Below are 27415 nucleotides of genomic sequence, written 5' to 3' on the forward strand. Positions count from 1 at the left end.
GCTACGTAGCATTCCAGAATTTTTATAATGGCTGTGACCAAATTGTGAAATGATCTTCCTGATTAAATACAGCAATTGAATCATTGGAATTTCACATGGTCAAACCTGGTGCAGATACTGTACTTTTTATTGTTGTTGTTGAGCAGGGTGACATAAATAATGTTGCATAGTTTATATGTCACTCGCAGTTTTAATTTAAGGTTGCTAATCATTTTGACTCCCATTTTATTTCTATTTTATAGTTTGGTTTTTACTTTATCTTCACATTTGATCTCTTCCTTATTGGGGGCCTTGAGCTTTTAGCATTCTGATGTGTTTTTACTAGGGTTGCAGCTTGATTAGTAATAATGATAATTCTAATTATAATATTAAAATACAATTAAGGCCCTTGTAATTCAATATAGAAAATATATAATTTTTCCTTTATTTCCAGTTAGGGCAACAGTTTGTAGAAGTCACAGTTGGTCAAGAACCAGTGAGAACAGCCCACAGCAAACAAGAGGCCAGAGATGCATTTTATGCCCATAAAGAAACTGCATGGCAAAGGGTCATGTTTGCATAGTAAGTGGATATTATACTACTGTGTATTATTTTGGTGTACCTTGGGTTAATTCTTTTAGTGAATTAATGGATGTAAATTGCGATGACATTTTCCTCCTTTTTAATTACAGATATTATTACTCTTTATGAATTAAATGCACTATTGTATGTACAGTACTGATGTACAGTACATATTCTTATGTTGTTCAAAGTAGCACTGAAATACCAAGATCAGATTTGTTCATCTTAGTGTAAAATTGGCTCTGTTGCTGTGGGACAAGCAAATGGATTTTATCCTTATACAGTACAGTACAGTATACCCATAAGGAAGTAAAGTAATTTAGAATTTGAGGTTCTGTGTGAGGCTTTCTGATCTGTTTTGTGCAGTGAACTTTCAGAACCCATACTGAAGGAAATATTATCAACATTAGACTGAACTTGGTGGCTTAGGTTACATTTGGGAACGGGAAGGGAAGATTATAATTGCTTCTTTTAATGGAGGATTCACTGGACTTCTAAATTTTAACAAAGGAAGCTAGCGATGACAAGAGGTTGTGAATCTCATCACTATCAAAAGATTGCTGTGAATATGAGAATTGACCAAAGGTGGAGGCATGTTATTATTGTCGTCATCCCCTCTATAATCTACTAGCCTAGTCATCCATGGCTTTTCCTCTTAACTAACTATAAGTTTCCTTTTGCATTTTGAACTGTGGTACCGTAAGTGAAATTCACTCTTCACGATGTTTATTTAAATTACAGTGTTTTCCCCAATAAAATGCACAAAGGAAATGCAGATCATGATCTCCCAAAAACTATCCCCATGTCCACTCCTTGCAGTAATTGATAACAAAACCAAGGGAAGTCATCCTAATGCGCAGCAAGCAAACAATCTGGAGTATGTTCGATCACTGTCGATACGACTGATAAACTGAAGGGAACAAAGAGTACCTGGCACTATATTTCTGGGCTTCTTATCACTTGCTGCAAGAAGGTTCCATTCCCTTATAAAGGGCATGTATTGATTGAAGGGAAAGGAAATGGAAAATTTTTTTGAATTTGTAAAATTTTCCAATTTTTCACATTGTCGATCAGACCCATTTTCTGGAGATTGAGCAATATGAACATCAGTGAGTAGAGAAATAAAAAGAATTTAGTATTAGAATTCAATTTTTGTTTTCAGCTTTTACCCATTCCTATACAGTATGGGGTCACTTTTATTTTTTTACACTAATTGTCTCGGGTAAAAGAAAGCCCTTAGAAAATGGATTGCTTTAGAACCCTACTAGGAAAAAAGTAGAATAGAAAACAACTCTTGAAAGGAGTAGGTTTGAAACCTTCCTTGTCGAGGGTAGAAGTGAACAAATCCTTTGAAATGAGATATGTTTGTAGCTGTAAATGAAGAGTAAAATTATGGTAAATAGCATAATAAACAATAGAATTCAACTTTGAAGAGTACTGTATGGGAGTGATCTCGCTATTACAATTGGTTAAGATGATGATAGAGGTTAGTGAAGAGGAGATGAAGTCAGATCACAGTATTATATCTTGAAAGATTATTGAATACAAATGATATTCCTTGGCCACTAGCAGTTAGTTATTGTTGTACAGTAGTATATTATTACAAAGTGTTTCAGCGTTGCTACAGTCATGTTAGCAATAGTAAAACATTGACCTTACAAATATTAGTTCCTCCAAAATGATTGAATTATTATACAGTTGTCTATTAAGGTTTTATGTTAGAAATATTCACTAAAAGTGCTGTATCTAAATTTTTAAAAGAAATTTTGATATAATTTCTCTTGCAGTTACGAAGATGGTTGGGAGGCTGCTCTGAAGGAGATTATGAATAGTAGAACTGATGGTCGTATACTACAAGCAGCCTCGAAGGTGGCATCATGTACCTTGAAACTTCTGAGAATTGCAAACAAAGTTCAAGAACTTCTCCCTTCTCCGAAGAGAACCATAAGCTCTGCAACTTCTCTTGGTAAGTAAAATTTACTCAAATATTCTATGGACTAAGAGAACAGAAAATAAACATTAATTCTGGAGGTTCGGTAACAGATTATAGCTAATAATGTTGAGTAATTTTAGTGTTAAGTTGATTCTCTTGAAAATTATTTCAGTGGTTCAGTATCCATGAGGGGACATTGAAATAGATTTAGTTATTTGATTTTTATGTAATTTGTGTGCAGTGAGATAGTTAATCCTAATAGGTAAAATTTGATTTTGTTCAGTTCCCAGAGAGGGCCACATAATTCTTTCAGGGACCCCAATGACAGGTAGTGCTTATACTGTACTGTAGTTCATTGGCTTTGTCACTCAGGTGGACACTGGTATCCACTTGAGTGCCAGCTGGACCCCTTGGAATGTTCTCTTTGGAGCTTTTCCTTGCTGAAATTGAGAATCCTTTGGCACTCATATTTTGATCTGTAGATCATGATGAAGTCTGATTTCACGTCCAAGCAAGACGAGTACTTTTGAAGCTGTGCGATTGAGCTGGAAGTTTAGTTTTAATTGCTGATACAAACTCAGGGATTCATTGCTCTTGATTGGTAAGAACTAATCACTCATGGTAGCAAGGACTTTGGTTGGGAGATGTCAGTCCACTCTTAATTTCTTCCTCTACCTATTCCTTCTTCCTCTTCCATAGTTGCTTTCTAGATCAGATAGAGACGAGACTCCTTCATCATCCTCTCAGAAGGGTGACACTGAGGTAGCAATGGAAGGGTCTGCCATGTATCAGTACTCCTTCACCCACTATGCAGTATCTCTCAAAGGACCTAGGCTTTCAAGGGAGATCTTAGCCAGGCCTTTTGTCTCTGATTTAAGGAAAGCCCTGGCCATATCCAAATCCCAGCAATAACCAACAACAGCCTCTTTATCTAGAAGGAGTTAGACCCTCATTCACCATTCTTGCCCCTCCCAGGATCAGTCAAGGACGGGTGCTAGGAGAAAGATGAAGGAAGGGGGAGTGGCACAAAAATATATCTCCTACTATCAGAAGGGTGGTGGCTTGCCTGGCTCATTCCTTCCTTAATAAATCCAAATCCATTCCATAACTATCTTCCAGGTTGCATATCTGGAAATACAACAGAGGTAGATTTTGTCATGGAAGTCTTGTAAGACCGTCTCCAATCCAAGTCGTCGTAGGTACAGAGTACTAGTCTGTAATCTTCTTTGCCTAACTGATGTTGGTCTGGCTGTTTTAGTTGGGACTTGAGCTCCTTACTCAACCTTCCTGAGAGGAAGAATTCATGCTTTTGGTGACTCATTGAGTCACCAAAAGCATGAATTCTTGTAGAGCATGCAGGCCTTCTGTCATTCTGAAAGTGCCTCTTTTGTTCTTTAGTTGTTCATATGAGTGTTCACCTGAGTGTTGAGTGTCAAGTTTTGGCCACTGGGAAAGCCCTCTTCATGGTTTTTCCAAGATGAGATTTAATGGTAGTAGGTTGGCCAGGGCACCAGCCACCTGTTGAGATACTACTGCTAGAGAGTTATTGTGTCTTTTTGACTGGTCAGACAGTATTACATTGGATCCCTGTTTGGGTACGGCTCATTTTTACTTTGCCTACACATACACCGAATAGTCTGGCCTATTTTTTACAAATTCTCCTCTGTTCTCATACATCTGACAACACTGAGATTACCAAACAATTCTTTTTTCAATATTAAACTTACCCGATAATCATGTAGCTGTCAACTCCGTTGCCCGACAGAATTCTATGGAGGGATACGCCAGCTATCACAATACTAGAAGGGGGTGTATTTACCAGCGCCACCTGTGGCCAGGTACTCAAGTACTTCTTGTTGACACCTCCTCAATTATTCCTCTGTCGTGCTTCCGGCAAGACGTTCTGGGATACGCTTATGTTCTTGGAGTATTTTCACGACTTTGGTGAAGTATTTCTCTTTGATTTCGGCTGTCGCTTTACTGGAAACTTCTATATTAGCTTAGTTAGCTTTTGGAATTAATTTGATTAATTATGGTGACGAGAGAGTATGAACTCTCGTTCACCTTTCAATGGCCGACCCTTCCCTTAGACGGAAGTGTTGGTGTCTAAGAGAGTATAGACTCTCTTTCTTAATTTTGCTTAACAAAAGTTATAGATTTATTTTATATCTCTCCGCCTCTTATAGGCCTCTTCGATTAACTTCCTTTTATTATAAACTCATTAAAATTAATTTTTATATTTGTTTATATTCGACCTTCCTAATAGTAGGCGGTCTTTTACCGAAGTTAATAAACTTTGAGCCCGTCATTTCGGTTTTACCTGTTAACATATTGTGCTATTTCCGCCACAGAGTTTGAAAGATTTTCTTTGACAGTCTCGTACTGTTTTCAAAGTTGAACTAACGTTTTGTTTTGTCTCTGCAGTTGTTGACGTTCAGAACGTTCAACTTGCACTCTATCGTTACGATAGAGAAAGAATGTTCACGGTTTCACGTTGCAGTAAGAGTAACCGTGTCTAGCGTTTTGTTCATTCTTTCTTAACTTAATGGTTTTGATCCTAATAAAGGAACTTTTCAGTTTTTTTCCTTTAACAATAATATGTTTTAACGATATATATGATTGGGCTCTTCTCTCAGGTTCTAAGTCAAGAGAGAGAGAGAGAGAGAGAGATAGAGACGGAGGGAGAAAGAGGATAAACGTTTCATTCAAGCCTGCCAGGCGTACGAGTAACGTCGTTATCGTTTTTGCTCTTCTCCCTAGTCTCTTTAGGGGAAGAAACTAAACGTTTCTAGAGTGATCTAGTGTTTAGTCTCTTTCCAACCACTGAATTATCTTTCATTAGATTTTTCTGTTACATTGTAATTCTGTTTTCGCAATTACTAACTTTGAGAAAGGATAGAATTGCGTATTTCAGGTACAAACCACTTAAAGTTTCGAGTTCAGTGAAATAAGTGCAAACAGAAATCAAAGTGATAAGTGATTAGTGCGTGAGGGTACTTTTGTGCGCGCCAGTCGTCCTCCCAGTCCGGGACCTCTTGCAAGCTCCCAAGCCCAGGGGAGAAGCAATGTCGAAGGGCATAAGGGTTCAGCAGGCCTTGATCGGCGCACAGAAGTATTCTCGGTGGTTGTGGGCGTGTCTTACCGAGACCGTCACTCCCACCCGCAGACGATTGAGCCCTTATTTTGCTCGTCTGCAGAAGAGATTAGGGGAGAAAATAAAGGCAGAGTAACGCTGGTCTCAGGTCTCAAGACCTCTTAAACGTTAAGTCCAGACCTATGCCAGACGTACGAAGTTAAAGTTCACAACCCGAATGCAGTCATTGGGTTAGCTCTGACTCTCCTCAGTCATCAGTTGATTACACTCCGCCTAAGAGGAGTAAGGTTCTGCCACTACAGATCTCTGCTGTTAAGGCTTTACCTCAGCAGAACTTAGTGTCTGCCGACCCCAAGTTAACTCTACTGCAGTCCATACAGTCACAACTTTCGGTCTTGATGCGTGAGTGTCGGGCTGAGAGTGTTGCGCCTCCCCCTCCGCCTACACTCCCCCCCGCCTATGATCGCTCCGCCTGATCACAGTACCACCTGCCAGGCGTACGATGTTGTGAACTCTACTACAGTCCATGCAAGCACAGCTTTCGGACTTGATGCGTGAGTGTCGGGCTGAGAGTGTTGCTCCTCCGCCTCCGCCTACACTCCCTCCACCTACACTCGCTCCGCCTGTTCGCAGTACCATCTGCCAGGCGTACGATGTTGTGGACTCTACTACAGTCCATGCAAGCACAGCTTTCGGACTTGATGCGTGAGTGTCGGGCTGAGAGTGTTGCTCCTCCGCCTCCGCCTACACTCCCTCCACCTACACTCGCTCCGCCTGATCGCAGTACCACCTGCCAGCAGTTCCACCTGCCAGGCGTACGATGTTGAGCCACGTGCTGAGTTTGCTGTTCCCTGTGGTGTTCAGCCTCCGCCTTCCTTAAGGCAACCTTTACATTGGGATCAGGAGGATTATACCTCTCTTCCTCCGCCTCCACTTGCTGCTCCACCAGTGATGCAACACTCGGTTGAGGTACAACAACCTCTCCCGTCCATGAGTCAGTCTCCTCAGCTCTCGCTGCAGCGAGCTCAACCCTCCACAAGGCAAGCACCACAACACCTTAGCCTTGCGCCTCAGGAGCCTCAGCTTGCGAGACATTTACCTTGTTCTGCGCAGCCTCTTCCTCATCGCGCTCCGCTCACACCACAGGAACTGGAACTTGCTACTCCGCTTCCGCCAACCGCTCAGCAAGCGCAACCCTTGGGTTCAACCACTCATGCTAGGAGTCAGCCTCCTCCACCCATGCGCCTTCCTTCTGCTTGTCTTTTATTCAGCCTTTGCAGACTGAGCCTCAGGTGTTCCCTCATCGGAGTCTTGAAGAGGAAACCACAACTATTGTTGTTCCATACCTTACCTCCATTTTCATACCATGGTTTAAACCCCATGCAAGCATGCATAAAGCACTCTAGCACTGGTCATGGAATTTCTGAGAAATGTTAAACGCCATGCACACGCTCTGCTTTCCTTACAGCAGGCTCTGCTTACAGCAGGCTCTGCTTACTACATGCTCAGCATACAGCATGCTCTGCATTCAGCATGCTCTGCATACAACATGCTCTGCATACAGCATGCTCTGCATTCAGCATGCTCTGCATACAACATGCTCTACATACAGCATGCTCTGCATACAGCATACTCTGCTTACATCATGCTCTGCATACCTTACCGCATGCTTCTCAACACATCTTGGGTTGTTGCCAACTCACTAGACTGTCAAGCAGTTTCATAACGTTGCCTTCTAGTCTGCTGCTTTTGCACCATTGAACCCTCACTCAGAGAACTTAGCTTTTCTAGGATAAGGTCCCTGTAGATGAGAAAGTTCTTTTCTCCCTCCTTCTGATATTCCCTTGAGGACTCTGTCATTTGGAGGGAGCCTTTAGCTGCATAACCTCTTATGGACTTTTATTTAAGCATAACATGCTTACAGAGAAGGTAATGGTTCCACTTCAGCCGCTAATCCCGTCTGTTACCACACCTGCTCCCATAGACCTTGAGCTGTGTTGCATGACATGCAGTCCAAGCTTAGTCCTTGTTAGAGGATTTTTTTGTTTACGGAGTCAATGTGTCACGGGGAAGACGTTCAACAACCAACAGAAGGGACTTGTTGTGACGCAGTGCGGCAACCTCAGCAACCTGTTAAGGAGTTGTCTGTACGACCCAGACAGTCTAGACAGATTTGGGTTGTCACTGTACTTCCTCGCTTGCCCATGATTGACAGTTTACAGACTGTGCAGCAGTATCATGATCTTGTGTCCGGCTCCGTCAGACGACTGGCTTTTAAGAGCTCCCACAAGTTGTCGCTGTCTGGAGATTTTCAAATGGACTATGGATCTGACCAAGGAACTGGGCCTCCTGGTCAATTTTGAGGAGTCTCAGCTCGTTCCATCCCAGACCATTGTCTCCTTGGGTATGGATCTTCAGAGTCGTGCTTTTCGGACTTGTCCGTCGGCCCCAAGGATCTTCCAAGCCCTAGAATGCATCCAGAGCATGCTGAGAAGGAACCGATGCTTAGTCAGGCAGTGGATGAGTCTAACAGGGACACTTTCATCGCTGGCCCTGTTCATCGAGTTAGGGAGACTCCACCTCCGCCCCCTTCAGTATCATCTAGCTGCTCACTGGATAAAGGACATGACGCTAGAGACGGGCTCAGTTCCTGTTTCCGAAGAGATGAGGTCTACTCTAACGTGGTGGAAGAACAGCATTCTTCTCAAGGAAGGTCTACCATTGGCTGTTCAGACCCCCGACCACCGTCTCTTCTCGGACGCATCGGACACGGGCTGGGGTGCGACACTGGACGGACAGGAATGCTCGGGAACATGGAATCAGGAGCAAAGGACACTTCACATCTATTGCAAGGAGTTTTTGGCAGTTCATCTGGCCTTGATAAACTTCAAGTCCCTCCAGCTTAACAAGGTGGTGGAGGTGAACTCCGACTACACCACAGCCTTGGCTTACATCTCCAAGCAGGGAGGGACTCATTCGAGGAAGTTGTTCGAGATCGCAAGGGACCTCCTCATTTGGTCAAAAGATCGAAAGCTCACGCTGGTAACGAGGCTCATTCAGGGCGATATGAATGTCATGGCAGATCGCCTCAGCCGGAAGGGTCAGGTCTTCCCCACAGAGTGGACCCTTCACAAGAATGTTTGCAGCAGACTTTGGGCCCTGTGGGGTCAGCCAACCATAGATCTATTCGCTACCTCGATGACCAAGAGGCTCCTCTTGTATTGTTCTCCGATTCCAGACACAGCAGCAGTTCGCGTGGATGCCTTTCTGCTGGATTGGTCCCATCTCGACCTGTATGCATTCCCGCCGTTCAAGATTGTCAACAGGGTACTTCAGAAGTTCGCCTCTCACAAAGGGACACGGCTGACGTTGGTTGCTCCCCTCTGGCCCGCGAGAGAATGGTTCACCGAGGTACTGCAATGGCTGGTCGACGTTCCCAGGACTCTTCCTCCTAGAGTGGACCTTCTGCGTCAACCTCACGTAAAGAAGGTACACCCAAACCTCCACGCTCTTCGTCTGACTGCCTTCAGACTATCGAAAGACTCTCAAGAGCTAGAGGCTTTTCGAAGGAGGCAGCCAGAGCGATTGCCAGAGCAAGGACGACATCCACTCTCAGAGTCTATCAGTCTTAATGGGAAGTCTTCCGAAGCTGGTGCAAGGCCAATGCAGTTTCCTCAACCAGTACCACTGTAACCCAGATTGCTGACTTCCTGTTACATCTAAGGAACGTAAGATCCCTATCAGCTCCTACGATCAAGGGTTACAGAAGTATGTTGGCAGCGGTTTTCCGCCACAGAGGCTTGGATCTTTCCTCCAACAAAGATCTACAGGACCTCCTTAGGTCTTTTGAGACCTCAAAGGAACGTCGGTTGTCCACTCCAGGCTGGAATCTAGACGTGGTCCTAAGGTTCCTAATGTCATCAGGATTTGAACCGCTCCAATCAGCCTCTTTTAAGGACCTCACATTAAAAACTCTTTTCCTCGTGTGCTTAGCAACAGGTAAAAGAGTAAGTGAGATCCACGCCTTCAGCAGGAACATAGGTTTCACATCTGAAACGGCTACATGTTCCTTGCAGCTCGGTTTTTTGGCTAAAAACGAGCTTCCTTCCCGTCCTTGGCCTAAGTCGTTCGAGATCCCAAGCCTGTCCAACATGGTGGGGAACGAACTGGAGAGAGTACTTTGCCCAGTTAGAGCTCTTAAGTACTATCTAAGAAGGTCAAAACCATTACGAGGACAATCAGAAGCCTTATGGTGTGCTATCAAGAAGCCTTCTCTACCAATGTCTAAGAACTCAGTTTCTTACTACATCAGGCTTCTGATTAGAGAAGCAAATTCTCATCTGAAGGAAGAAGACCTTGCTTTGCTGAAGGTAAGGACACATGAAGTGAGAGCTGTGGCTACTTCAGTGGCCTTCAAACAACCGTTCTCTGCAGAGTGTTATGGATGCAACCTATTGGAGAAGCAAGTCAGTGTTCGCATCATTCTATCTCAAAGATGTCCAGTCTCTTTACGAGTACTGCTACACCCTGGGTCCATTCGTAGCAACGAATGCAGTAGTAGGCGAGGGCTCAGCCACTACATTCCCATAATCCCATAACTTTTTAACCTTTCTCTTGAATACTTTTTATGGGTTGTACGGTCGGCTAAGAAGCCTTCCACATCCTTGTTGATTTGGCGGGTGGTCAATTCTTTCTTGAGAAGCGCCAAGGTTAAAGGTTGTGATGAGGTCCTTTAGTATGGGTTGCAGCCCTGTATACTTTAGCACCTTTGAGTTGATTCAGCTTCCCAAGAGGAACGCTGCGCTCAGTAAGGAAGACGATCTTATTAAAGGCAGAGTAACGGTTCAAGTCGACTTCCTTACCAGGTACTTATTATTTCATTGTTATTGTGGATAACTGATTATATGAAATACGGGATACTTAGCTATCCTTTAGTCTTGTACACTGGTTTTTCACCCACCCCCCTGGGTGTGAATCAGCTACATGATTATCGGTAAGTTTAATATTGAAAAATGTTATTTTTATTAATAAAATAAATTTTTGAATATACTTACCCGATAATCATGATTTAATCGACCCTCCCTTCCTCCCCATAGAGAACCAGTGGACCGAGGAATAATTGAGGAGGTGTCAACAAGAAGTACTTGAGTACCTGGCCACAGGTGGCGCTGGTAAATACACCCCCTTCTAGTATTGTGATAGCTGGCGTATCCCTCCATAGAATTCTGTCGGGCAATGGAGTTGACAGCTACATGATTATCGGGTAAGTATATTCAAAAATTTATTTTATTAATAAAAATAACATTTTTGGCTACTTTCCTCTTGGTAAGGATAGAAGATACTCTTTAGGTATGGTAAGCAGCTCTTCTAGGAGGACACTCCAAAATCAAACCATTTGTTATCTAGGCACATTAGTCTATCTTATTTTTCTTTCTTTTGAGAATTGTTAATTACTTCTCTTGTAGTATATTTATTTCCTTATTTCCTTTCCTCACTGGGCTATTTTGCTTGTTGGAGCCTTTGGGCTTAAAGCTTCCTGCTTTTCCAGCTAAGGTTGTAGCTTCGCAAGTAATAATAATAATAATAATAATAATAATAATAATAATGATAATAATAATAATAATCCTCACTCTTGTTACAATCTGGAGATCGAGATTGATGAGAGTCTGATCTCATTCCTAAGTAAAGGAGGAATAAATGTGGCTGTTGTTTGGATAGAAATTTTCTTTTTTTTTACTCATATCAGCAAACTCAGAGGTAGATCACTTGTTCCTTATCAGTAGAAACTGATAAATCACTTATTGTAGTAATGGAGAAATGCTATAAGAATTGTGAGTCCGCACTTCTTCCTGTACCAGTTTCTTTCTCCTCCTCGACCTGCTTCTTTCTCCTCCTCTCCTATTTTTCTTCTTCAGATACTTATTCTCATAAGAAAATAGTAGTAGTAGTTGCGTAGATCTCTAGCGAAAGGTTCCTTGGAACTTCTAGCATATGTTCTGTATTGGGAGAAAGTGACAAATCTCTCTCACTGACCATTACCTTAGGGTTTAGCCAGGTGAGGGGGTTCTTTAGGAAGCTGTTCTCTTCCTTTCGCAGGGAGTATCGGCTCTCATCCTTCCACCTTTATCTTCAAGTTTGCTTGATCAGTTGTGAGCCCAATATGACAGTTTTCTCCATAGATTGGGTGCATATGAACAGTCCTGGTGGATACCCTACTCTTAGAATTAATACGCCAGACAAAGGTGAGACTTTTCCCACCACCCTTTCCGTTATTTTGTTAAAGCCATCGCTCTTAGAGAACTGCTCTTTACTAGTAAGAAAGAGTATCAGAGCTTAGCCGTTAACTGATTCCTTTGGTTTCGTCAAGCAGAGCATGAGCCCAGATGACAGCTACCACTTTGGCAATGGTTATAGTTGAGTTGTTTCACATGTACCAATCACCAGCATCAAAGGCCAGGTAAGGGTAGATTATATGTTGCCCTTGAAGCCATCCTCTTTCAAAACTTGGTGAACCTAGTATGGCAGATACTTCTGCATCGGAAAAAGAGTAGGAGAGTTTTAGGCTCTATCATGTCAAACTTCTGAGGGATTGGGGTTTTGGTACCATTGTTATCTCACAGATGGTGTGACAAAGACCCCTGTACCACTCTATCTCGAACACCAGTTGGAGACCTTCTCAATCCTAACTCTCTGTAGAGGGTGACGTGAATGTTCCTGGTGTCACATCAGGTCACTGCAATGCTACTTGAGGAGGACTCAACTCTGTGTTTGAGCGTGGTAGCCCTCTCATTAGCTCCAGTAGGAAAAAGATGGAAATTTCCAGACACTTCTTTTGTCTGGTGTAATTTTTCCCAGTCCATACCAACATCTCGAAGAGGAACTCACGAGCCAAGCTCTGTCAGTAGCCTTTCAGTTTGCTGCATACTTAAGCTGCTGAAAGTTGAGTCTGGAGTTGAACTAGCTTTTCCTCTTTGGCCCATGGACCCTTTTCCTTGGGTCTTTGTGTGGCTGCTCAGTAGTTTTGTAACACTTTAAGCTCCCTTATAGGACTAACATGTATCTTGTCTTAACGTAACACGTTTGGTGTAAGTCTTGAGAACAGGTAGAATAATTGGATCTACCTCTTTCATGTTCCTATCTGAAGGGGTATGCAACAGCTGCAACTACAATGGTCATACGTATGATATTGGTGAGTTAAACGACGGAGCCCCTTTCTTACAGACTACATCTCCCAAGAAGCAACAACTCCATCCTCCTGTTAAAGGAGAAGAGGGGTTAGTATCTTACCAAACATTTCTCTTGATGTACAGTACCTGGTTTCTGACTACCGATGCCATCTAACTTTTAGGGAGATAGTTTTTCCATGTACCTGTATAGTACTGGGCAAGACTCTTAACAGATTCTACATCCCTTTGATTAACTGTTATGGGGTTGTTTTGAGTTGCTTTGCTTGGACTTGCATGGGATCAAGACATGACTAGGAAGGATGATATGACCAGGAAAGAAATGAACCATCCAGTTATATTGTAGGGGACTTCCCCCTAACTATGATTAAGTCTCCTGATTTTAAAGGACAAAAGGGTTGTATACGCATAAAAAAATAACAATTTTAGTAATACTGTATATATTTCTCCTGGATATACAAACCAGAGTCCTTTAAATAAAATTTCCCAACCCAATACCTGTCTTAGGCTTAAGGGCAAAAGGGGCTTAATCAGTGGCAGCGAGGTGGCTGAGGCCCTCATACCACCTCTGGTAACCAACCACCTTTTTAGTAATTCAGTGGGCATTACAGTGCTACAGAAGAAATGTCCGCATTTTAAAGATTCAGATTTGTATAACTAATAAAAGTGAATATTACTGTTAAGATTTATTTTATTCCCCTTTTCAATTTTTAATTGTAGATTTATTTTTGTGGTTTCAGCAGCTCATGGTACTGGAGGCAGTGTTGTTAGTGTTGCTTGGCATCCTCACACATGCACTTTGGCTGCTGTGTTTTGCGATGACACAGTCCGTGTCTTTTCTGCTTCTTACAGTATTACGCCCCTCCTTAAACATCGTTTACAGAAGTCTGTCACACAAATAGCATGGATGTGAGTAAACTTTTCTAATTTGTATGTAAATCTTCGAATTTTTTATACATGCGGTATCTTAGTCAGGCGGATTGGTACTTTCATTGTACATTATCAAATGCATTGATAATTAATGTTGGATATATAATTATACATTGAATTTGCATGGTTACCATTTACTGAATTGCATCCATGTACAAATACCGCAGTTGCATGAAGGCTTAAACTACTTTGAAGGAAGTTTGTTCAAGTTATTACTTTTAGTTTTTATTTAGTGTTTGCTGCTAAATTATTATCAACTGGGAAAACCTATATATCCTTTTGCTTTCTTCTAAAGTTTTAAGTTGTTAATTTTTGGGGGATAAAGTTATTGTACATTTGAATATACTGTATACCCATGTTCCCACACTTAGCACAAACCTCATCCTTTAATAGGAGTACAGTATGAATTCAGTGAAGCTGGAACATTGTGCTAAACCTTTAAGAAGGTAAACATAATTGCCTGTCAGGTGGTGGATAGACTCCACCCACCTGACAGGTTGAGCAACCCTCACTTGGACTTCGGCTGCAGTGCTATACTGACGTACTTCCCCGCATCCTGTTTTACTCTTTACAGTGATTGTGAAAAATCTGTTGTTTGTTAAGACAGCTTTGCTGTGGCAAGCCTGGCTAGAATTGTAGCCGATACAGTATATGAGTAAGCCAGACTTGAATCTGTATCAATTCTGTGACGAGTGTGGGGAGTGAGCTCGTCTTCAGTGGGCGAGTTCCTAAAGAAGAAGAATGAGAAATCTGAGAGGGATTCATGGGCACTTAAGCTGATGCTTAAGAACCAATACTTTCTTCCCAATTCTGGGTGCAAAACCCACTGTGCCTCCTTTGACTTCCTCTGTGACTTGGTCCTCCAGAGGAATTTGTAAGGGGAAAGGAAACCCCACTATGCACTCGTGGAGTGCTTTATGTGATAGAGGAGTATTGCCTTCTCCCAACGATCTTGATCTTGTTAAGTTGTGGCCTTCCCTATGTATTGACGGTGCCTCATCGGCGGAGAAGCTTCTTAAAGTGTTAACTGTCACTAGGACCCAGAAGTCTTCTCTTCCTGCACCTTCCTCTTTGACTGCACCACGTTCAGAGGAGAGATGTATTGCAGTGCCTCTCAACATGTCCTTGCCTACTGCAACTGGGGAGCCGCCGCCTTCTTCTTCTTCTTCTCCTCTCTCTCTCTCTCTCTCTCTCTCTTTTTTTTTTTTTTTTTTTTTTTTTTTTTTTTTTTTTTTTTTCCTCCCAGAAATCCTTGACATCTGTGAACAAAGATAGATGGGCACATGCTCCCTTTTCCATCACCTCACCTGTTTTTGCACCTTCTTCAACTTTCAATTCTTTGGATGTAATGCCTGCTGCCCTGAAGAAGAAGAGGTCACCAAAGGACAGGACATGCAATCAGATAGTTTCTTGAGACTTTGCCTGGTTCCTCTGCATTGTTTTGTGGGAGGAACACCAATGTACCAAAATCTGGCCTCCAGGAAGGTCTTGCGGTACGAAGTACTAATGCTTGGTCTCGCTGTTGATCTGGTTGTAGGATGCTCTCCTATCTCGGGACGTTCCAGATATGCTTCAATGACACCCTCAGCATGCACATGAACAACGAAAACTGCCTCAAAGAGATCGAGATCCGACATCATGTGTAGGCATGAAGAATATAGATTGATGTTCTTGTCTTCCACCTTCTCCGTGAGACCCTCATGCATGACCACAAATAACGTATGAAAGATTACTACTCTCACAATCACTATACATACAATCCCCAACATACACACAATAACGACACCCATATGATCACTTCCACGTGCACAATCATCATCACGCACACAGTCATTGCCACACACACACCATCACCTCCTCATGCTTCAGCACCTTCATTCACACTATCAGTACGTAGCAGATATCTGCGTTTTCAGTCTCCACAGGCATGGGTCCTTTATTTCTGATCTTCATGCTCTAGGCCTCCTTATTCTTGGTCCCCTTGTTACAGGCCTTCATGCTTCCGGTCTTCACTCGCTTGGTCTCCTTGCGATCCATCAGTGAGGGATCAGTCACCGTGTGACCAATCACCAATTTTTAAGTCTTCTCATGTGAGGAAACCATGCATACACCGACCCAGAAGATTCCCTGCATACGGACACCAAGTGATAAGACCCCTTGAGACCTGGATTCTAGTTTCTCCGAGGATTCTGATCCTTGGTCACCTGTTCTTCCTTGTCAACAAAAGGCATCACATCATCAGCCTACACGCATAAGCCCCTGAAATTGTCCAAAACGCGAGACTGGTCTGAGTCACAAGGATTCTCTTTGGAGCATGACGGGTCAGTTTCCAATAAACCTCTTACCCATAGAAAACATGGTTCCTGGCGGGATCTACCTTCGTGCCATTGGTACAGGGAGCAGGAACAGATAACACCTCGAGACTACTATCAGTGTTCCTAGGAACAGCGAGAGCCTTCGTCAAATCACTGTGATTCTTGTCAGATCCCTTCATTCTCCAAGGAAATGCACTCTTGAACATGTCCTTGCAGTGTTCAGCACTCTTTGTTGAAGAAGGCACCTAGTGCTTCCTCTGCCTCAGAGGAAAAGAGAGTAAGGGACAACTCCATATCAGAATCCCAATGCCAATCCTCAGTTGGGTTGCTTTTTCCTCCAGCCTGTGCGTGAATACTCCAGAGGGAAGGAAGAACTTAGAATGATTTCTGTTGAGTTCTCTCATCTTGTGAAGGGAGGGATCTTGGGACGTGGTCAACATCAACCCCTCTGCACTCGACTTGGATCCATTACTGTGGGAAACTGAAAATCCTGATACGTAGTCTACCTTCATCAAGATCATGGCCCTCATAAGGGTGTATAGCAGCCTTGGAGAGGCTTCCATAGAACTTGTCAGAGGCAGGATGAGGGCATTTGATCAATGCTTGAACACCCTTCAAGGGACCCACCCTCAAGCTACCGAGTTCAGTTCTTGTGCAGGGCACTTTGGATAGGGTGAACTCACAGATTGCTGTTCCTGAGAATCCCCTTTACTAGAGCTGCACAACCAAAATCCTGCCTCCAGCCCTCTTTTGTGAGCAAAGGTTCTACATAAGAAGTAAGAAGCAAGTCCATTACCTCTTCTGACTGAAGAAAAGAAACTTGAGTATGAGGGCACCTTGTTCTCAGCCTTTGAGTCTGCTACCATGAAAGCTGCTGCCATGGTAAGCCTCCAAGTGACATCCTGGATTGACCTCTAGTCAGGAGTGATGGCTTATATTGACTTGGTTTAGGATTAGTTTAATCCAGAGATGAAGTACTCTGCCCTCATCCTCTCACTTGCAAAGACATTGACCTACTTGGTGTATTAGTTGGAAAACTAGTGGAAAAATTGGGTACTTGAGAGAAGGAATGCTAAAGCTTCATGCTGCTTCAGTCAGGTGGAACAAGAAGTAACACTCTACCATAGGAACACACTGGTGAAGGACACTTCAAAATCAAACCATTGTTCTCTAGTCTTGGGTAGTGCCACAGCCTCTGCACCATGGTCTTCCATTGTCTTGGGTTAGAGTTCTGTTGCATTAGGTTACACCCAGGCACACTATTCTATCTTATTTTTTTCTTCCTCTTGTTATTTTGAAATGGTGTGTTGGGAAGGATAGATAGAAGGGCCTGGTGGTTTATCAAGAGGTTATTTTTTTCTTTTCAAAATCATCATTACTGTCCTCCCTTCAGTTGAAGTGACTATCCTGGATGGTATTTAGCCTTGCATGATGTATCGGTTCCACCATGTTGACCAGTTTTTCCGACTTTTTATCTATAGTCTATGGGATTTACCAATCTCTTTTTTTATATTTCTGTACATATTGTTTTTGTTATTATTGTTAATTCAGTTTTTAAGTATGATTCATCTTTTTTATTGCCATTAATCAATATGTTGTTTTGAGACAATGAGCAAAATCCAGGAGCAGTACGTTCTAGACATCGTGAGTGACGTCTACTGTATTGCAATATTTGTCTTCGTGCAAATATTCAAGACCTCACAGTTTTGTCCAGACAGTGTGATATTTTAATGCCTGTCATCCAGATTTCTGAGATCTTGCTGGCACTATAAACCACAACAGGAACCTACTTCTGGGATACATTTGTCAACATCAACTGACCCGCTGGGACACTATTGGATCTATACGTGCACGAGGTGGTACTTTGGGTCACACCTTGACCTGTTGACTCATACCTTCCAGAGTCAAATGTGTAACAGTTCCTTCACTCTTCTCTGATCACGTTGGTCTCAGCATCCATTATTCCCTTCCTGCTACACCTACTCCAATAAACAATTGCACTTGCATCACAATTCCGCCTAAGTACCAGCATACGTACATCTCATATATGAGTAACCTTCTCCTAACATTTGACCTTCACTATCCTGTGAAACTTTACTCCGTACTTGTTAGCACGACATATGCTTTCCACACACAATATATCAGAAAGCCACATATCAGGCATTGTGCTGGTGCCATGGCACTAGATAATCAAATTTCTCAGACAGAGAAGAATGCGATGAATGATGGCCTTTAATTCATGAGACAACCAAGTCCTGAGACACTGCACCAGTATCATTTATCAAGAGATGATCTAGTTGCTTTACAACATTGTGTATAAACATTCTTGGCACAAGTTAACAGACCGCATCAACCATCAAACGAGCATTGGTTTCATGTGGCACCTCATTAACGGGATTGTGAAGAAGAAACCCCCAAGTATCCTCCACCACAGCCCTGCTCAGCACAGTCATGAACCATCAACTTTCTAGCTCATATACAAGGCTTTCTTTCCTCACAAGAAAACCACTGTGCCCTTCGTCTCAGTTCCGCCTTACTGAGTACTGATGAAGAGGACAATGTACCCCCCTAACTAAGATAGAGCTATGACGTGCCTTAGCAAGGAGTAAGAAGTCAGCTTCTGGTGATGATGGCATCACCTATGCAATCCTTTGCACAGTCATAAAAGTACCTGGCAACCCTCTCCTCCGGCTCTACCACCTCTGCTTCTGCCTGGGATATGTGCCCCTAGCATGGACTCAAAGAATAATTGTACCCATTTCCAAGCGTGGCACTAACAAATTCCGACCTCTCCCCCTTACCTCCTGTTTCTCTGAAGTATTTGAACGTATTCTCCTCTCATGCCTTTGGTTCCGGCTGCAAGATAAGCTTTCGTCCAGAATATATGGCTTCTTACCCAATGAGGAACACATCATTGTCTCATGGAGCTTTACACTCATCTCTCGCCAACCAGTATTGTAGCCTTCATTAATTTGAAAAGTGCCTTTGATGTTGCAAATAGACATTATTTTAGACCAGCTTATTGATTTTGGAATCAAAGGAAACCTTTTAACATAGATACAAGGTTATTTACGAAATAGAATCTCGTGTGCTGTTTAAGTGAGCATTGAGCACTGCAAAGAAACTTGAACTTGGTACTCCACAAGGGGGAGTACTTGGTCAATTTTTTTTTTTTTAATATTCTCCTTCATTACCTTCTTACCTTACTTGATACTGATAACACAATCATCACTTGCTACAAAGACCATATTTGCATTCACTCAAGATCTCTAGATCATTTGCAATGCTTCCTCTCCTCCTCCTACGAATCAGTATCCTCCCGTGGTCTTATTATCTCCCCAGGAAAAACTAGAATCTTTTCCCCCAGGCCAGCAAGGAATCTGCCAAAATTTACTGTGGGGAACAAAGTTGTACTTAAGTGCACACTGCATGTTTATATGGGAGCGCCAGTGCGAATAACACCTTCCATTCCAGCAAGACAGAGTACATCCCATTGTTCAAGATCTGCTGGCCCAGTTACAGCGTCGCCTGACTCCTCTCAAATGGCTTACTAATTATTCTGCAGGAGTATCTATCCCAGTCATAAGAACCATATACATTGCTCTCATCCGCTCAGTGATAGATTATCGTTCCCCTTCACTATGTCAACTCTCCAGATCGACTCTACAGCCTCTCTAGAAATTCCAAAACCAAGCAATGAGACTCATTTTAAGTTGTCCAGCCTCCACTAGAATTGTAAATATGCAACATGAACTCCGTCTCCCTCCACTTGTTGGGAGAATATGCTCCAATGTCACCTACTTCAGTATCAAATGCCAGTATTACCCTAATCTGTCTCCTCACTATTCACACATCATCAGGACTTGTCTAGATCTAGATGCATCTCATCCACAACTACGCCAGGGGGCGTATACTCTAGTCCGTACAGTCTGTTCAGGCATTCAGGGCCTTGACATCAACATCGTGGCAGAACATTTGGATCATTGCCTTGCACCCTGGCAGACTCCTGTGCGGGAAATCTCTTATACTCCAGTCTCTAAGACTTACTTGCCTCAGCTTCAGCAATGTCCCTCAGTACTACACAGAGGGCTCCCTGCATCAGGATGGCAATGCTGGATGTGCTATTTTCTCTTCCATTTTGGAACTCCCGCCAGAGGGCTGGACAGGCCATTGCCTCCCAAAGTCATCGAGCTCCACGTATTGTGAACTACTTAGACTTCTAGATGTATTTATTTTAATCATACGGACCAAAAACAACGGGTTGATCATCTGCGACTCGCAACCAGCACTCTAAGCCCATTTGTCACACAAACTAGCATAATGTATCAACACCTGGTTATACAAATACTTGGGCAACTAGACATTACCAACATGAGCTCACTGGTTGTGCACTTCTTGTGGATTCCCTCTCACGTGGGTCTCCCGGCTAACAGCACTGTTGACCATCCCGCAATGGCTGCCTGTCAACTGGATTCTCCAGAGGCTGATGCTCCCACTCCATCTCTCGTGTGCTGCAGAAAAATGGTGCACAATGCTGCCCGCTCACCTACCCATCGTCGTAGTAATACTGAGAGAGCCACCAGTGTATCATTATAGCGGTATGATCACTTCCTTCCTTGCTAACGCAAGTATCGCCACAAGGGACTCATGGTTTGTAGAAATAACGTGGTTTGCGTGCGTCTTTGGCTGGGTTGGCGACCAGTTTGGCAGGTGGCTGAGCAAGATGGAGTTTCTCACTTCTCTTCCTGTAGGAGATGAGATTTGACTTGGAATAACTATACTTAGCTTAGAGCTTTTGCTCAGAATGTTTATGCTTCAACTGAAAAGGAATGCAATTTAACCATGGAAAAACCCTTTCTGGTACAACCCAGAAACATAAGTGGTAGGCTACTTTTAAATCCGCACTCTTTGGTGTAAATGCATCAGTTCCTCCTTTACTTGAACCAGATTACTCCGTCACTCGCTGTCCAAAGGAAAAGGCAACCCTTTTAGCTGATGTGTTTGATAGTAAGCAGAATAATGAGAAACTTGATCTTCCTAATTCCCGTTTTCCTGAGGCTAAACTAACTAGGGTAGCTTTTTGGTCTGTAAAATTAAGCGTCTCTTGATGGACCTTGATGCTTATGGAGATGTAGACCCAAATGGTATTTTTCCTTTATTTTTTATAAAGACCAGATTTCTTAGCTCCAATGTTACTTGTTATTTTGCTCAAGTTAGCAAGAAGAGGAGCTTTTAGCACTTGTTGGAGAATTAGTAATGTTACTCCACTATGTAAATGTGTTTGTGGTAGCTCAAATCCAACCAATTACCTCCCAATTTCCATAATAACCGTATTATGTAAAGTTTTTTAACCTCTTTTGGCCAAACGTTTATAAGTTTGCTGACGGTAATCGTCTGTTCCCTAGTTTACAATTTGGTTTGTGTGTGATGCCCTCTTACAATCTCCAGTGCTGTACAGAAATTCCTTGATTGTAGTCGGGAAGTTCGTATGATCGTACTGCCTTTGACCGGTTTAATCATGAGGCCCTTGTTTCCCAACTCAAACAGTTGGGAGTGGGTGGGTTGTTTCTTAGTATCATTATTGAATTTTTAAGTATTAGATTGCAAAGAGTTGTTTATGGGCACCATAGTGAGTATAGGAATGTAATATCTGGTGTTCCTCAGGGTAGTGTTCTTGGCCCTTTACTTTTCATACTAAATGCACATGCCATGTAGATTGACCTAGAAAACAAGCTTGTTGCATATGCAGATGATACTACACTCTTTTCAATTCCGTCTTCTAAAAGTAGATCTGGGGTTGCTGAATCCCTTAATAGTGATCTAGCTAAGATTAGTGCATGGTGTAAATTATGGAACATGAAGTTGAATCCTACCAAACTCAAAGTATGATTGTGAGTAGGTCAAGGACAGTGGCTCCTCAACATCTGGATCTCAGCATTGATAATGTTTTTTAACTCTGGATGACTTAGAATTTTACATGTGATTCTTGACATCAAATTTACTTATGAGAAACACATTAATTGTGTCGTCTTCAATTGCACAAAAAATTGAGTTATTGAGAAAGTCTTTTAAGATTTTCGGTGATCAATCTGTTTGTTTTAATTATTTCATTCTACCTTGTTTTGAGTATTGTTCTCCTGTCTGGTCTTCAGCTGCTGCTTTTCATATTAATTTGTTGGACAGGAACTTACGGACTATTAAATATCTTATTCCTGATCTAGATAGTAATCTCTGGGACTGTCGTTCAATTAGTTTGTAATGCATATTGTATAGGATTTTTCATAATTTTGATCATCCTTTACTGTACATTCAGATCTTCCTGGACAGTTCCATCCTGTTCATAATACCAGACATGCAGTTAATTCAAATAGTTATGAGGTTCAATACTACACTAGAAGTTTTATTCCAGCTATGACCAAGGTGTGGAATGATCTTCCTAATCAGGTAGTTGAATAAGAAGAACTTCAAAAGTTCAAAATGGCAGCAAATGTTTTTGTGTTGAACAGGCTGACATAAGTCTTTTTATAGTTTATATATGAAATATAGTTTTGATGTTACTGTTTTTAGAATATTTTATTTGTTCATTATTTTTCATATCATTTATGTCCTTATTTCCTTTCCTCACTGGGCTATTTTTCCTTGTTGGAGCCCTTGAGTTTAGAGCATCTTGCTTTTCCAAGTAGAGTTGAAGCTTAGCTAGTAATAATGATAATAATGATAATAATAATAATAATAATAGGCTATGTTACACACCCAATGCCAACACCCTGGAACACTATTGCCTGGAATGTCCACTTCCTAGTGACCTATTACCATAAACACTCACAGTAGCTGATGTATGGAAACAATTATTAACAGATAATAATTTGCTCGATAAAATCCTCACGCGCCATTCTCACTTTGGTGGATACTAAACTATCATTACCTTTTACCTTGTAGGTAGTAGGTTGGCCAGGGCACCAGCCACCCGTTGAAATACTACTGCCAGAGAGTTATGGGGTCCTTTGACTGGCCAGACAGTACTACATTGAATCCTTCTCTCTGGTTACGGTTCTTTCTCTTTACCTACACATACGCCAAATAGTCTGGCCTATTCTTTACAGATTCTCCTCTGTCCACCTGACAACACTGAGATTACTAAACAATTCTTCTTCGCTCAAGGGGTTAACTACTGCACTGTATTTGTTCAGTGGCTACTTTCCTCTTGGTAAGGGTAGAAGAGAGACTTTAGCTATGGTAAGCAGCTCTTCTAGGAGAAGGAAACTCCAAAATCAAACCATTGTTCTCTAGTCTTGGGTAGTGCCATACCCTCTTGCTTGAGGGTACACTCAGGCACACTATTCTATCTGGTTTCTCTTCCTCTTGTTTTGTTAAAGTTTTTATTGTTTATATAGGAAATATTTATTTTAATGTTGTTACTCTTAGAATATTTTATTTTTTCTTGTTTCCTTTCCTCACTGGGCTATTTTCCCTGTTGGGGCCCCTGGGCTTATAGAATTCTGCTTTTCCAACTAGGGTTGTAGCTTAGTATGTAATAATAATAATAATACTGTATTGACTGTGTTGTAATATTAGTTAAAGATAGTTACAACCTACCCACAAAATAAAACTAGATTTTATTTTGTATTTCATGTGAATTCTTTTTGTATAACCTTTAATATATATATATATATATATATATATATATATATATATATATATATATATATATATATATATATATATATATACACATGTATATATATATATATATATATATATATATATATATATATATATATATATATATATATATATATATGTGTGTGTGTGTGTGTGTGTGAACAATATTGTTGTTACTCTGTACTTGAATGTCTGACTAAATTTAATTTTATATTCCGTATGAATTCTTTTGGCATAACTTGATTATTTTATAGATGTAAACAATATTATTGTTATTGTTACTATGTACCCAAATATCTCTCTCTCTCTCTCTCTCTCTCTCTCTCTCTCTCTCTCTCTCTCTCTCTCTCTCTCTCTCTCTCTCTCTCATTGAATCTTGTAAGCATACTGCAATAAACTAGGGTTCATGTTTTCAAAAATTTATTATCAATACAGTGAATATACTACAACAATATGCCTCATGACTCGGTGCTTTCCAGCATAAACTAACAAATAATTATACTTAAGATATAATTATACAGGGACCTCAGAGTTGAAATGTAAAACAGTAGATAAGCTCAAAATGGCCTGAAAAGGGATTGATGGTTATGCTATTTATTTTTTGTACAGGCCGTACTCTGCTTCTCAGTTAGCTGTAGGATGTGAAGGCGGTATTTTACTTTGGACACTTGATCCAGTCAACGTTGTAACTCGACCCTCGGGGTCATGCGTGATGCTCCTTTCCCATCCAAGCACAACTCCTGTAAATGCCTTGTCGTGGCACCCAAAGGTACCAGTTTTATTGGAAATATTTCTTCCTTGAATGAATAATTTGCTCAAATTTATTCCTGCAAGTGTGGATACTGCATGTAACTTGTGGCTCAGAGAATGCACTTTAGTCTTATTTTTTTAAAAGAAATATTCTATTGTAGAGACCGGGTCACTCCTCATTTTGAAGGAATATTTTCAGTCATTAGTCTTGTATATTCCTAATTTACAGGTAAAATGAGGGATAAGTATACTATGTAGTTTGTCTTATATATATATATATGTTCAACTAATTTGCCCATACAGTGAATAAAGCAACAGGATTTTAGTTTTAAGTGTACAATCTTTTTATCAATGTGTGTTATTGTATTTCCAGGGTAATCTACTTGCATGTGTTGGAGATAGCAGCAGTGTGCTGTTAGTGTGGGATGTTGGTAGAGAGGTTTCAGAGGTTGCACATTGTGGAAGGCAGGATAGCATCTCTATTGTATTATGGTCTCCTGAAGGGTCGCGAGTTTTTGTTGGTTATGCATCCAAAACAATGAGGTAAATGCCCATACTGTAAGGTTTCTGTAGCTTACACTTTAATCAGTACTTTTAGTTTAGTATCTTGAAAAGTTGAAAGTCTCTGTGTCCCAGTGAAAAGCTATATCAGATATGTAGACTACACATCACACTTATATTAATGCATAATTTGCAATGACAAGATAAAGAGTTTTTTTTATACTATTCTCATTCCAGAGTTTTTGAAACTCAGAATTGGAGTTACGAGTGGTGGAGTCTAGATTCTCCAGTCCAGTCCGCAGTGTGGTCAGCTAATGGCCATGTGCTCTTGTTTGTGACGCAGGAAGAACCAATTCTTTTCTGCATTGGTTTTATTGATGGTGAAGGTGTTGGCGGAGCAAAGGTTGCAGCTCAAGTGGCAGATTTTACTGCCAAAGAAGTTACTCTAGAATCTTCAGAAAATGTCATGTAAGGAAACCTCCTGTGCTACTTTTGACTTGTTATAAAAATGTTCAATTCCTTTTTGTTATAGAACTTTTCAATTCCTTTATGTATTATATCTTAATTTTGTAAATACCTCTATTCTTAGCAGAATATGAAATTTGCATTACTTTTGTTGAAAGAGGTACATAGCATCATGACAGACTTTTCTTATTTGTATTTTTATTTTTTAATTATGAAATACCAAATTCAATTGTAAAGTTCTTGGAGCTCCTTATATATGTGGTTAAGAATTTTTTAAGGTTGCCTTTGTTTTATTTTTAATCAAATCAAGTATCAGACATTTTAGAAATAAAAGTAAATTGTTCTAAGAGATGTGAGAAATATTAGATGCTATAATTTATACTGTCAAATGAAAAACTCCTGTTATATTGGCTAACTTTTTCTTACAAATTTTGAATGAAGCAGGTGAGATGGTTATGAATAATTGCTAAGTTTGGCGTGCAAATCATGTGCATAAGCCTTTCAATATCTTTGTTTTTCAATATTAAACTTAGCCGGTGATCATATAAGCTGTCAGCTCTGCTGCCCGACAGAAAAACCTAAGGACAAAATACGCCAGCGATCGCTATACAGGTGGGGGTGTACATCAACAGCGCCATCTGTCGAGCAGGTACTCAAGTACTCCATGTAAACACAGAACCAATTTTCTCTCTGTCGTGCCACCGGCAAGACCTACTAAATACGCTGTTGCTTACTGGATTGGTTTTCACAGATTTTGGTGAAGTACACATTTCTAGTTATTAGCTTTCGCTTTGCAGAGGTTATCTTCAATACTTCCTTGCATTCTTTGATTGAATTTTGGATTATTTGTTGACGACTTGGATAGATTTTGAATTCCCCTTTGACTAATTCAAGATGGCTGACCCTTCTCAAGTCCCTAAATACAGAAAGTGTAGTGCTAGGGACTGTTCAAGGCGTCTTCCGAAGGCCTCTATCGATCCGCACACCATTTGTTCCAATTGTCGGGGTAAAACCTGTCAATTGGAAGATCGATGTGAGGAATGCGTTGGGATTTCGGAATTCGATTTTCTCGAATTCCTGAAATATTCACGTAGGCTAGAGAGAGATAGAGTCAGGAGAAGTTCATCTCGCTCCGTTGATTTTTCCTCTCCCCATGCCCCACAACCTATTCCTTCCCCTGTAGTGGTTGCTCCTGATCCCCCTTCTAGCACTCAACAACCTTCGATGGCGGATATGATGCGTGCCATCCAGGCTCTGGGTGAGAGAGTCGAGTCATTGGCGAGTGACCGTAATCAACTCATGGCAGACGTCAAGGAGTTGAAGGGTAAGAATGCAGTGGAAGTGTTGTGGAAAGTGTTAGTGTTGCGCTTGAGGGTGCGTCTGTTCGTGCCTGTCGTCCTCCCAGTCCGGGACCTCTTGCAAGCTCCCAAGCCCAGGGGAGAAGCAATGTCGTACGACCAAAGGGTTCGACAGGCTTTAATCAGAGGACAGACGTTCCCTCCGTGGTTTCGGACGTATCTTGCCAAGATCGCCCCACCCACAAGAAGACGAGAGAGCCCATTTATTCCTCGTCTGCGGAAGATGTTTCTCGGAAGAAACAATGGACCAAGGTCTCACGACCTCTCAAACGCAAGGTCCCTTCCGCGCAAGTCCAACGGCCCAGTTGTAGCCACTGGGTCAGTTCGGACTCGCTGCAGTCTTCCAATGACTGCACACCTCCTAAGAGAGGCAAAGCGGTACCGCAACAGGCAGTAACACCGTCTGTTGCCGCACCTGCTACTGTAGACCCTAAGTGGGCTTTGCTGCAGACCATGCAGACACAGTTGTCATCTTTAATGCAGGACTTTCGTGCGGAGAAGGTTGACGCTGCACCCGTTAGCCTACAACCAACCACGGTTGTGCGTCCAGTTGACGCTGAGGCTACCTTTTCCCGCACTCCAGCTGTGAGAGTCCCGCCACCCATGCGCACTGTACCCTGCCAGCCGCATGTTGACGTTCGCCGACGCACAGAACCCTCCGT

At 41.8% G+C, this 27415-nt stretch overlaps 1 protein-coding gene and 1 pseudogene across 4 annotated transcripts in view; both read left to right on the forward strand.

Annotated features, from left to right (window-relative positions):
• The window catches only part of LOC137620596 (aladin-like), a 144639-nt gene that overhangs the window by 108895 nt on the left and 8329 nt on the right, over positions 1-27415 (forward strand). For 3 of the 4 annotated variants that reach the window (XM_068350856.1, XM_068350855.1, XM_068350857.1), the window contains exons 3-8: positions 434-561; positions 2349-2527; positions 13513-13681; positions 24289-24448; positions 24803-24972; positions 25168-25398. In XM_068350856.1, the coding sequence (XP_068206957.1) occupies positions 434-561; positions 2349-2527; positions 13513-13681; positions 24289-24448; positions 24803-24972; positions 25168-25398 (1037 nt within the window). The remainder of the gene's footprint in view (positions 1-433; positions 562-2348; positions 2528-13512; positions 13682-24288; positions 24449-24802; positions 24973-25167; positions 25399-27415) is intronic. The other variant, XM_068350858.1, reaches the window with a different exon arrangement.
• Positions 16017-20311, forward strand: LOC137620443 (uncharacterized; annotated as a pseudogene).

The sequence above is a fragment of the Palaemon carinicauda genome, chromosome 27 (assembly GCF_036898095.1).
Source record: "Palaemon carinicauda isolate YSFRI2023 chromosome 27, ASM3689809v2, whole genome shotgun sequence".
In the NCBI taxonomy this organism is placed as follows: Eukaryota; Metazoa; Arthropoda; class Malacostraca; order Decapoda; family Palaemonidae; genus Palaemon; species Palaemon carinicauda.